Raw genomic sequence first — 12,794 nt, 5'->3', positions numbered from 1 at the left:
CTCATTTAAATCTGAGAATAATGGTTGTTCTATTTATATGAGAGACATGTTTTATGATCATGCCCCGCTGGTTAATGGTTTATTCTTATTTAATCTCGAGCGTGATGTTACACATATTCATAGTGTGAATGCCAAAAGATGTAAGGTTGATAATGATAGTCCCACATACTTGTGGCACTGCTGCCTTGGTTACATTGGTTTCAAACGCATGAAGAAACTCCATGCAGATGGACTTTTGGAGTCTCTTGATTATGAATCATTTGACACGTGCGAACCATGCCTCATGGGAAAAATGACCAAGACTCCGTTCTCCGGAACACTGGAGCGAGCAACCAACTTATTGGAAATCATGCATACCGATGTGTGCGGTCCGATGAGTGTTGAGGCTCATGGTGGTTATCGTTATGTCCTCACCCTCACTGATGACTTCAGTAGATATTGACATGTCTACTTGATGAAACACAAGTCTGAGACCTTTGAAAAGTTCAAGGAATTTCAGAGTGAGGTTGAGAATCAACGTGACAGGAAAATAAAGTTCTTACGATCAGATCATGGAGGGGAATATTTGAGTCACGAATTTGGCACGCACTTAAGGAAATGTGGAATTGTTTCACAACTCACACCGCCTGGAACACCTCAGCGTAATGGTGTGTCCGAACGTCATAATCGCACTCTATTGGATATGGTGCGATCTATGATGTCTCTGACCGATCTACCGCTATCATTTTGGGGTTATGCTATAGAGACTGCCACATTCACTTTAAATAGGGCTCCGTCGAAATCCATTGAGACGACACCGTATGAATTGTGGTTTGGGAAGAAACCTAAGCTGTCGTTTCTGAAAGTTTGGGGATGCGATGCTTATGTCAAGAAACTTCAACCTGAAAAGCTCGAACCCAAATCGGAAAAATGCGTCTTCATAGGATACCCTAAGGAAACTATTGGGTATACCTTCTACCTCAGATCCAAAGGCAAGATCTTTGTTGCCAAGAATGGATCCTTTCTAGAGAAAGAGTTTCTCTCGAAAGAAGTAAGTGGGAGGAAAGTAGAACTTGATGAAGTATTGCCTCTTGAACCAGAGAGTAGCGCAGCTCAAGAAAATGTTTCTATGGTGCCTGCACCGACTAGAGAGGAAGTTAATGATGATGATCATGAAACTTCAGATCAAGTTGCTACTGAACTTCGTAGGTCCACAAGGACACGTTCCGCACCAGAGTGGTACGGCAACCCTGTCCTGGAAATCATGTTGTTAGACAATGGTGAACCTTCAAACTATGAAGAAGCGATGGCAGGCCCGGATTCTGACAAATGGCTTGAAGCCATGAAATCCGAGATAGGATCCATGTATGAAAACGAAGTATGGACTTTGACTGACTTGCCCGATGATCGGCGAGCCATAGAAAATAAATGGATCTTTAAGAAGAAGACAGACGCGGATGGTAATGTAACCATCTATAAGGCTCGGCTTGTCGCTAAGGGTTATCGACAAGTTCAAGGGGTTGACTACGATGAGACCTCACCCGTAGCGAAGCTGAAGTCTGTCCGAATCATGTTAGCAATTGCCACATTCTATGATTATGAGATATGGCAAATGGACGTCAAAACGACATTCCTTCATGGTTTCCTTAAGGAAGAATTGTATATGATGCATCCGGAAGGTTTTGTCGATCCTAAGAACCCTGGCAAGGTATGCAAGCTCCAACGCTCGATCTATGGGCTGGTGCAAGCATCTCGGAGTTGGAACATTTGTTTTGATGAGATGATCAAAGCGTTTGGGTTTACGCAGATTTATGGAGAAGCCTGTGTTTACAAGAAAGTGAGTGAGAGCTCTACAACATTTCTCATATTATATGTGGATGACATACTTTTGATGGGAAATGATATAGAACTCTTGGAAATCATAAAGGCCTACTTGAATAAGTGTTTTTCAATGAAGGACCTTGGAGAAGCTGCTTACATATTAGGCATCAAGATCTATAGAGATAGATCGAGACGCCTCATTGGTCTTTCACAAAGCACGTACCTTGACAAGATATTGAAGAAGTTCAATATGGATCAGTCCAAGAAGGGGTTCTTGCCTGTATTGCAAGGTGTGAGACTGAGCACGGCTCAATGCCCGACCACGGCAGAAGATAGAGAAAAGATGAGTGCCATCCCCTATGCCTCGGCCATAGGGTCTATTATGTATGCCATGTTGTGTACCAGACCTGATGTAAACCTTGCCGTAAGTTTGGTGGGAAGGTACCAAAGTAAGCCCGGCATGTTTCTCGTTTATGGAGGTGATGAAGAGCTCGTCGTAAAGGGTTACGTTGATGCTAGCTTCGACACAGATCTGGATGACTCCAAGTCACAAACCAGATACGTGTATATTTTGAATGGTGGGGCAGTCAGCTGGTGCAGTTGCAAGCAAAGCGTCATGGCGGGATCTACATGTGAAGCAGAGTACATGGCAGCCTCGAAGGCAGCACATGAAGCAATCTGGATGAAGGAGTTCATTACTGACCTAGGAGTTATTCCCAATGCGTCGGGCCCAATGACTCTCTTTTGTGACAACACTGAAGTTATTGCCCTTGCCAAGGAGCCCAGGTTTCACAAGAAGACCGGCATATCAAGCGTCGCTTCAACTCCATTCATGATAATGTTCAAGATGGAGACATAGAGATATGTAAAGTGCATACGGACCTGAATGTCGCAGATCCGTTGACTAAACCTCTTCCACGTGCAAAGCATGGTCAACACCAGAACTCTATGGGTGTTCGATTCATCACAATGTAACTAGGTTATTGACTCTGGTGCAAGTGGGAGATTGTTGGAAATATGCCCTAGAGGCAATAATAAAATGGTTATTATTATATTTCCTTGTTCATGATAATTGTCTATTGTTCATGCTATAATTGTGTTATCCAGAAATCGTAATACATGTGTAAATACATAGACCACAACATGTCCCTAGTGAGCCTCTAGTTGACTAGCTCGTTGATCAATAGATGGTTACGGTTTCCTAACAATGGACATAGGATGTCACTGATACCGGGATCAGATCATTAGGATAATGATGTGATTGACAAGACCCAATCCTAAGCATATCACAAGATCGTGTAGTTCGTCTGCTAAAGCTTTTCTAATGTCGAGTATCCTTTCCTTAGACCATGAGATTGTGCAACTCTCGGATATCATAAGGGTACTTTGGGTGTGCCAAACGTCACAACATAACTGGGTGGCTATAAATGTACACTACGGGTATCCCCGAAAGTATCTGTTGGGTTGGCACGAATCGAGACTGAGATTTATCACTCCGTATGACGGAGAGGTATCTCTGGGCCCACTCGGTAGGACATCATCATAATGAGCTCAATGTGAACAAGGAGTTGCTCACGGGATGATGTGTTACGGGAACGAGTAAATAGACTTGCCGTAACGAGATTGAACAAGGTATCGGTATACCGATGATCGAATCTCGGGCAAGTATCATACTGATAGACAAAGGGAATTGTATACGGGATTGATTGAATCCTTGACATCGTGATTCATTCGATGAGATTATCGTGGAGCATGTGGGAGCCAACATGGGTATCCAGATCCCGCTGTTGGTTATTGACCGGAGAGTTATCTCGATCATGTCTACGTGTCTCCCGAACCCGTAGGGTCTACACACTTAAGGTTCGGTGACACTAGAGTTGTAGAGATATTAGTATGCGGTTAATTGAAAGTTGTTCGGAGTCCCGGATGAGATCCGGGACGTCACGAGGAGTTCCGGAATGGCCCGGAGGTAAAGATTTATATATAGGAAGTCCAGTTTCGGCCACCGGGAGAGTTTCGGGGGGTCACCGGTATTATATCGGGACCACCAGAAGGGTCCCGGGGGTCCACCGGGTGGGGCCACCTATCCCGGAGGGCCCCATGGGCTGAAGTGGCGTGGGAACCAACCCCTAATGGGCTGGTGCGTGATACGTCTCCAACGTATCTATAATTTTTGATTGCTCCATGCTATATTATCTACTATTTTGAATGTTTATGAGCTTTATTATACAGTTTTATATCATTTTTGGGACTAACCTATTAACCCAGAGCCCAGTGCCAGTTTCTATTTTTACCCTGTTTCAGCATTGAAAAATGCCGCTGAGACTTTTTTTCGTTGATCCTATCTGCCTTGTAGTGTTTTAACTCTTATTCTTTTCAGGTTACTGCAAACCGCCTCCTAGCTTCTAATCAAACCATCCCACATTACTACTTGACAGTTGACACACGTGTCGACAAACTTATCAAGTATGTTTCAGGCCTGATTTTGTAAAACTTGCAGTGGATAATTTTAGTACCGAACTTTTGTCTAAAGAAGAGTTTTTCATTTTGTTGTGCTACAGGTTACGAGGGGAACTGAACCCACTGCAGGAAGCATCTGGTGGAAAGAAGATATCTATTAACAACCTTGTTATCAAGGTACTCACCGGTTCTTATACGTACGTTGTTGCCTTGTAAGTCGTATTGGGCTCATGTGGATTCTGTGATCTCCAGTTTTAAATTTACCTCTACGTTCTGCGCAGGCTGCAGCCTTGGCTCTTCGAAAGGTCCCTGAGTGCAACAGTTCTTGGATGAATGATTTTATTCGCCAGTGAGTTCCTACGGAGCATTTATACCTGTCACTCAAATTATATTGGCAAGAAATGTGATATGACAAATGTACATCTCATGCAGATACCACAATGTGAACATAAATGTAGCTGTACAAACTGAGCATGGATTGTTTGTTCCAGTAGTTAGGGTAAGCTAGTCAAAGCTAGCTAGTTCGGTTTTGTGCATTTTCCCCCGTTCTCTTAACTTATTACTTGTGGTGCAGGATGCAGACAAGAAGGGACTTGGTACAATCGGTGAGGAGGTGAAGCAGTTGGCTCAAAGAGCAAGGGATAACAGCTTAAAACCACAAGATTACGAGGTATTTATCGCATAGTAGATGATAAGTATGAAATCAACAACATTTTTCATTGACCATTTTCGTTCTCTGTTTCAGGGTGGCACGTTCACAGTATCAAACTTGGGAGGTCCTTTTGGAATTAAACAGTTCTGTGCTATTATAAATCCTCCTCAGTCAGCAATTTTGGCCATTGGTTCTGGTAAGAAGCCGTGTTACACTTTCGTCATGTACTGCCAATACGTTGGCCACAAAAATGCTGTTGCTACTTAGTTTGCATTGTGTACATAACAGTTTGGCATTTGTCAGTATTTTACCATTGTTATGGATAACATAGTCCTGTCGACCTTTTACCAGAACCTGCTATTGGAAGCCCAGTACATTGACCTAGACAATTGCATGATCCTTTACTTTGGCATTCTATATCCTAGTCCGTTCTTACTTCTGAGTAACCTTCAGTTAGTTCTGTAGGCAGGACTTGAACATTGTCCTAATGTTCTGTGCTTTTTGTTTCTGTATTCTACTTTGTAGCATAGTTAGATCTAGTTTCTGCTACTTTGATCCATTATTCATTTTGTGATGTCCTTAGTCCTCCCATAGGGATTTATTCAGTGCTTACCTGATACTTTTTTTTGAGCAGCTGAGAAGAGGGTGATACCAGGCAGCGCGGATGGTCAGTACGAGTTTGGTTCCTACATGTCAGTAACAATGAGCTGCGATCACAGGGTTATTGATGGTACCCTCTTAATCTTTTGTGAAATATAAATCGTGAGTCAGTTGAAATGTGGGCGGGAAATCAACAAATAATGATGTTTATCTGTAGGTGCAATTGGGGCGGAATTCCTGAAAGCGTTCAAGGGCTACATCGAGAACCCGACCACAATGTTGCTGTAAAGTTAGGAGGATGAAGCCTATTCTTGTCGAGTTCTTGAATAATGCACAGAACGGTGCTGTCCCGTTTTACATAACCTGGGCGCGGTCTCATGGAACCCACAGTCAAGAGCACAGAGCCAGCAAGCGAACACACAGGATGACCTGTTTTTTTGGATTGAAACGTCTTCTGTTCGTTTTACCTTCTGTTTCTTCCCATGAATGACCTGATCGATGTAGGTTGGACTTGCATGGCCTGTTGAGCTCATTTTTTGCCAGAGAAACTCCTGATTATAGGATTTGCATTTTTCCTAATATACACGCAAACTTAACCAGGAGGCTCAGTAAATGGTTCGGAACAATAAGTCATCTTGGAAGAAACAGCTACCTAACCCTGTACGGATTAGAAATCCATCAATGGTTCGTCTTTGCCATCAATTCCATCAAGCCGGTTGTGATTTCAAGCGTGCTAAGCCACCTATTTATTCCGACGGAGGCACCACGGTTCTGCGCAGCGCATCAATCCGTCCATCGGCAATGTCGAGCTCTGGTTTCATGGCGTTCGAGATCAGCTCCAAGGCACACAGCCACCGAGCCATGGGCCAGGGCCTGGTCCGCGTCTACTCGCCGATGGCCACCGTCGGCGGCCACTGCTGGCTACCCGTACGGGGACGCTCCACGCGTACCCGCCCTCACCCGCTTCGCCTCCATCTACCTCGAGCTCGTGAGCCATCCGACGCATGCCGTGATGGCCACCTTCGACGCCTTTGCCGTGCACGGCGACGGATCGTCGCCACCGTCCCACCACAGTCAATGCGTGCACGTCTACTCGCCGGACGACCGCGGTTTTAGGAGTCCCCACGGGTTTCCTGAGTTCATCCCCGCCGACACCCAATTCAACGTCAACGACATGACTGTCATGTGGAGGGTCACGGTTGCGCGAGACGCTTCCTTGTCGAACCAGCTCGGCCGCCTGCTCGACCGTGGCGCCTGGACCGACGTCACCTTTGAGGTCGCCGGCGAGACCTTCCACGCCCACCGCGCAGAGGCGCAGCTCTTCGGCGGCATGCTCGAGTCCTCCTCCTCCTCCTTCCCCATCGCTCTGGAGGACATCGAGCCCGAGACCTTTGGAGCAATGCTCCGGTTCATCTACACTGACACCCTGCCGGACGACGCCGACGGCGAGCCCCCCAACATGGAGGTGTTGGAACGTCTCCTCGCCGCGGCCGACCGGTTCGCGCTTGACGGCCTCAAGCTCGAGTGCACCCATAGGCTGCTGAGCACCGTGTCTCTGTCGACTCAGTCGTCGACATGCTACGCTTGGCCGAGACGCACAACTGCGCCGAGCTCAAGGCACGGTGTATCGGCTTCATTGCGATGATTCAGAATTTCAAGGACGTTGTGCTAACCGATGGCTTCGTGCAGCTCGCGGTAGAATCCCCAATGATTCTCGCCGAACTTAGGGAGAGGACTCACTATTTTGCATGATTTTAGGAAGAGGTAAATACACTGACAGTCCTATAAAACTTGTACGCGATGGTCAGTTTGGTGCGAAACTTATAGCAAAAATAGACATGGGTATGAGGACTTGATTCACCGTATATTGACGAATGAGATCATTGTGATATTAATTTGTGTCTTGGAAGATACCCGTCAAGATGTGCTTGCGACGTATCCAATTAAAGGATGTGTCCAAATAACGTCTGGACCGAAACGCGCCCTGCATCAAGCGTGAGTTGTCCAACCAAAGGTCCTATCCATCGCGTGGGGTTGCCTCGATAGTTAAGATAGACTCAGACAAAAGCATTGGACGTTTAATGACTACACATGTTGTATCCTCAGTGAAATGATCCATGCTACCATACTAACCCTCCTATCACCGGGTGTTCAAAATAGCACTTCACGGTCTTCCTTCCCTTAGCCCCTTCGTTGCTCGATCTCTATGATTCTAGGTACCTGCAGGGACGAAGAACGCGGACAAGACAATAGATAATTAGAAGATAAGTTTATTTCACACATACGGGACCTGAATTCAAAGTACTTCCATTGACCCCTCCAACAATTACATAGGGTTGTAGGGCTATGCCTCAATCCATGACCTTACCGAATCACTCACACTTAGCGATCAGATTGCAAGAAGAAACCATTGAAGAACACATCAACATGAATGAATGATTGATAATATGGTATTACAATAATTGCCCGATGCGATACACGATTACAAGGTGTGGCAAACTTGGGGATGAATGCTGTTGTGATGATGATGGAGGTGGCTATGGCTATGGAGATGGAAATGGCGGTGACTAGGGTTTATGGATACTCCTGATGATGAAGATGGAGTTGCGGCGTCTCTCTATGATTGCGAGTTGTTCTAATCTGATTCTGGTGTTGGCCCTTTAATAATAGTTGTAGGGCTGGACAAGACGGTGCCGTGGACACCTCATACAACCGCACATACAAGCATGTGCAGTCATATGAGATGCCATCTTGCACTCTGGTGCACTTGTTGTGCCTCCCACTTGGCTCCTCTTATCTCCTCTTTGCCCATATATGTGCTTGATTTAGTCCATGTATAGCCCAATTTCTTGTGGATTCATGAGTCATTAGTACAAATATTGGAGCGTATATCTCGGTACGAACCCGTGGAAGCCGATGGGTGAGGGCTGCAGGGTAGAGAAGGAATTCCCCATCTTGGCCAGGGTGTCGAGGAAGAAGATGTTGAGGCTGCTGCTGCCATCCATCAGGCCCATGGGAGATAGAAGCCCCTGTCGATCGGATCTAGCACCAAGGAAAACTTACTAGGGCGGGGACGTAGGTCGGATGATCAGCACGATCGAAGGAGATTGTGGCATCAGACCACTCCTTAAGGTCGGTTGGGGTCAACACGGTCACGTAGACCCCGCGCCGGGAGAGCTTCTGAGGCCAGTGCGTTTCCACGGCCGGGAAGATCACGTTGATATCAATTGTTTGGGTGGGCCGTTGGGTTCATGAAGGTCCAGCCACCTCGAGGCTGACTTAGCTTCATGCGCCTTTTCGCAACTACTTATGGAGAGGCGTGGATGGCTATGGTGTCGGCGTGCTGGTTGAACAGGAACTCGATGTTCCCGAAGTGGATGTAGTCGATGACGGGAGGGGGCATCACATCGTAGAGCAACCCTCAATCGCCGACCTCAAGCTCGAAGGAGCCAAAGGTGAAGGTCTTGCTCAACATGAAGTCGTCGGGCATGTATAATTAGCCGATATGGGTTCATTCTCCGACCAACGTAGCCTATGCCTGGCGCGCCAACTGACAGTGGATAGTCCAAACTACACCCACGGTAGGGTAGCAAACATGTCCGGAAGTACTAGATCGTAGGTTACACAGAGAGTTTACCGACGTTCGGGCCTCCAGGAAGGAGTAACACCCTACATCCTTCTTTGTGTTTGTATTCATGGGTGGGTATACCTCGTACAAGGGATTACAATGGGAGATGGGATGATGGATACAGAGGTAGATGGGATCGAGAGTCCCGTAGCCTCCACCTATATACACGGTGGTGGTTAGGGTTTTATAGGAGGCATATCCAATCTTGGCCATCACCGTGTTGACTTGGGTGCCAAGAAAACCTTTAAATGCCTATCCAGCCCTCCGAGCTCCCTCCTGTCACTAACTCCTTGGCAGGCCCTCCGGACCTCGTGGTAGCTATGCTGTCGAGCTCCCTATGGAGCACCCTGGTGTATTACACCCTCAGTTTTTGAGGGGAGTCCAAAGCTGAGAAGGTCCACAACGCCATCCATGTTTGTTCTTGTTACTTCTTCCCACCTCTCTAGCAAGTACCTCCATGGAATGACTTGCACATTGAGGTGCACCATGATACGTCTCCGTCGTATCTATAATTTTTGATTGTTTCATTCCATTACTCTACAACTTTCATATACTTTTGGCAATATTTTATATTATTTTTAGGACTAATATATTAATCCAGTGCCCAATGCCTGTTTGTTATATGTTTTTTTGTTTTGCAGAATATCCATATCAAACGAAGTCCAAGCATAATAAAAATTTGCCGAGATTTATTTTGGAATATATATGATTTTTGGGAAAAGAATCAATGCAAGATGATGCTCGAGGGGGCCACAAGCCCATGGGGCATGCCCCCCTACCTAGGGCGTGCCTGGCAGGCTTGTGGGCCCTCTATAAGGTGGTTGGTGCCCTTCTTTTGCCGCAAGAAAGATAATATCTGGAAGAAAATTGTGTTAACATTTCAGCCCAATCGGAGTTAAGGATCTCCGGGAATTTAAGAAATGGCGAAGGGCCAGAAAACACGAACGAAAAAACAGAAGAGAGCGGAGAGAGAGAGATCCAATCTCGGGGGGAGGGGGGCTCCTGCCATCTGGGAGCCATGGAGGCCAAGGACCAGAGGGGGAATCCTCCTCCCATCTAGGGGGGAGGGCAAAGAAGAAGAAGAAGAAGTAGGGGGGCTCTCTCCCCTCTCTCCTAGCGGCACCGGAACACCGCCGGGGCAATCATCGTGTTCGCGTGACAGCGATCTACTCCAACAACCCCGTCATCTTCATCAACACCTCCATCACCTTCCCTCATCTATATTTAGCGGTTCACTCTCCCGCAACCCGCGGTACCCGTATTTTAACATGGTGCTTTATGCTTCATATTATTATCTATTGACGTGTTGCCATCCTATGATGTTTGAGTAGATTTTTGTTGTCCATTGAGGTAATTGGTGAATTGCTATGATTGGTTTAATTTGCTTGCGGTTATGTTGCTGTCCTTTGGTGCTCATCATATGAACGCGCGTGTGGATCAGACCTTAGGGTTAGTTGTATGTTGATAGGACTATGCATTGGAGGGCAAGACTGAAGGGGGACCAATATATCTTAATGCTATGGTTGGGTTTTGCCTTAATGAACTTTAGTAGTTGCGGATGCTTGCTAATTGTTCCAATCATAAGTGCATAGAATTCCAAGTAAGGGATGACATGCTAGCGGTGGCCTCTCCCACATAAAAACTTGCTATCAGTCTAGTAACTTAGCCAATTGCTTTAGGGACAATTCCGCAAATCCTACCACCACTTTTCCACACTCGCTATACTAACCTAATTGTACTTTTAGTAAAACAACACCTAACTTTTATTTTCATGTTCTTTATTATCTTGTAAACCTATCCCTTTACACTACAAAGTACTACTAATTTTTTTTCTTGTTCTACGTAAACCAAATGTTAAGTGTGTGTAGAGTTGTATCGGTGGTCGATAGAACTTGGAGGGAATATAAATTCTACCTTTGGCTCCTCCTTGGGTTTGACACTCTTATTTATCGAAAAAACTACAATTGATCTCCTATACTTGTGGGTTATCACACCAATGCCCGGAGTGGATTCATATGTACGATGTTCTATCACAACATGCACCCGATAGAGTTCGGGGTTCTCATAGTAGCTTGAGTATAGTTCAAACACAATGCCCTCTCAGGGGTGGCCCGAGACCCGATTGATGATGAAACTGGTTGACACAATCACCTGGTTTTGAAACTTGCCAAAAAATATTGAGGATGTAGAAGCCATTATCCTGGCGCTCAATGTCATACCTACATTTTCTTAAAATGAAATGTAGCATCATAAATCTTTTAGTACATGAGACTTTTTGCATCAAACAATTAATGTGCTCTAGTTTTCCTAGAATCATTATGGTTTTGTATAGGCGATGTGCATCAAGGTATGCCAAAACTGGGAGGTAGCACTTCATGCATGGTTGGATCGTTTGATGCAATACTAAGAGGAAAAAAATCATTTTGCTCGAGCAAAAGCATGCTTGACAAAATATGTTGACATAAAGAGTAGGTACAACCTAAAAGTTGCAACCAACTGATAAAACAAATAGAGCATGGGGGATATCCATAATAAAAATTTAAAAGAGTAAAATAAAATTGTCTTTGCTCAAAGAGCAAGATTGAGACCAAATGTCTCATCTTATTGACGATGCCATCCATGCATCTTATTGGCCATGCCAAAACTAAAATTAAAGAGATGAGGACCATGTAGCTAGTCATGCGCTACATGTAGAGTTCATCTACCAGCTTACATATTCATGTGGCCACGAGAGAAGACATCGTTGTTGCCGTCATAGCCACAAGTATTGTCACCATCGTAGATCACGGTGGTAGGGGCCCTTTCGAACCTCATAGTGTTAAGACAACCCTCCTGTTGCTGTGGTGGTGCCTGATACATAATTGGAGGCCCCATGCCCCTGCCATTGGTGACGTATGGTACCTGGGCTTGGTCGACTGGTGGCTGCCCACTCATTTTTGTGGTGCATTCACTCAGGCTCTTGAGTATAGAGTCCACCTTCGAGCCCAGGGCTGTGAGCTCCTCGATGTTGTCTGGGAAGTGGCCACTTTTTAAGGCCTTATACAGGAGAATCTTGGTGTGCTGGTCCTGCTCCTCGCGTCTAGCCTTCTGGACCTGCTCTTGGAGCTGTACGATACGCTCACGGAGGATGCTCTCTTGGTCCATCGTCTTCTTTAGCCGTGCCGCCTCTTGCATTCTCTTGAACTGATTCAGGATAGCCACTGCCTCGCCATGGGATGGGAACACCTCTGGCACCGCCATGCCCTCGCCATACACGACCACACATGCCTTAGCATCGGGCATGGCGGCCACCTCGCCTGCCTTCTTCATCAGGATCTTAGTGTGCTTCTTCAAGGCATTGCGCCGCGCCGAGTTATTGCGGATGTACCGAAGGGCCACCTTCTTGCGAGCCATTGTCAAGTGAGGGAAAAATCTGCAAATGAAGGAAAATTGCTTGTTTGGGTGAGTTGAAAACAAAGGTATGTGGCGTGGATTTATAGTGGAGGATCTACGAGGATGAGGACGCTATAACCATGCCAATGGAGGATCTGATAGATCTGGAGGCTGATCTTAATTGTGGCCAGCTGTAAATTTGGTGTCCATTTAAAATTTTAGATTTACTTCCTAAAACCGTAGATTTCGTCAATCAATACGAAATTTCTTGTAGATCTAAGG

The 12,794-nt window shown here is 45.9% G+C and overlaps 2 protein-coding genes across 2 annotated transcripts; one reads left to right on the top strand and one right to left on the bottom strand.

Annotated features, from left to right (window-relative positions):
* The first annotated feature begins 4,544 nt into the window (after positions 1 to 4,544).
* LOC119319300 (dihydrolipoyllysine-residue acetyltransferase component 3 of pyruvate dehydrogenase complex, mitochondrial-like) lies at positions 4,545 to 6,125 on the top strand. The gene is made up of 6 exons (XM_037593788.1): positions 4,545 to 4,609; positions 4,693 to 4,759; positions 4,835 to 4,930; positions 5,006 to 5,108; positions 5,547 to 5,642; positions 5,730 to 6,125. Exons 1-6 carry the CDS (start codon positions 4,590 to 4,592, stop codon positions 5,798 to 5,800), a joined length of 453 nt encoding a protein of 150 aa, XP_037449685.1. The 5' UTR covers positions 4,545 to 4,589; the 3' UTR covers positions 5,801 to 6,125.
* A 5,724-nt stretch (positions 6,126 to 11,849) lies between these two features.
* On the bottom strand, positions 11,850 to 12,533 carry LOC119314953 (agamous-like MADS-box protein AGL80). Its single transcript, XM_037589634.1, has one exon. It carries the CDS (start codon positions 12,531 to 12,533, stop codon positions 11,850 to 11,852), a length of 684 nt encoding a protein of 227 aa, XP_037445531.1.
* Positions 12,534 to 12,794: the final 261 nt, after the last annotated feature.

This window comes from Triticum dicoccoides, chromosome 6A (assembly GCF_002162155.2).
Source record: "Triticum dicoccoides isolate Atlit2015 ecotype Zavitan chromosome 6A, WEW_v2.0, whole genome shotgun sequence".
NCBI lineage: Eukaryota > Viridiplantae > Streptophyta > Magnoliopsida > Poales > Poaceae > Triticum > Triticum dicoccoides.
This window is presented reverse-complemented; position numbering and strand designations above follow the sequence as displayed.

Bases quoted from the DNA above. Each gene is read 5' to 3' on its own strand.
- LOC119319300 (XM_037593788.1), top strand. From the start codon at position 4,590: ATGAATGATTTTATTCGCCA. The intron at 4,610-4,692 runs GTGAGTTCCTAC...CATCTCATGCAG, and splicing joins ATGAATGATTTTATTCGCCA to ATACCACAATGTGAACATAA. The intron at 4,931-5,005 runs GTATTTATCGCA...TCTCTGTTTCAG, and splicing joins TAAAACCACAAGATTACGAG to GGTGGCACGTTCACAGTATC.
- LOC119314953 (XM_037589634.1), bottom strand. From the start codon at position 12,533: ATGGCTCGCAAGAAGGTGGCCCTTCGGTACATCCGCAATAACTCGGCG.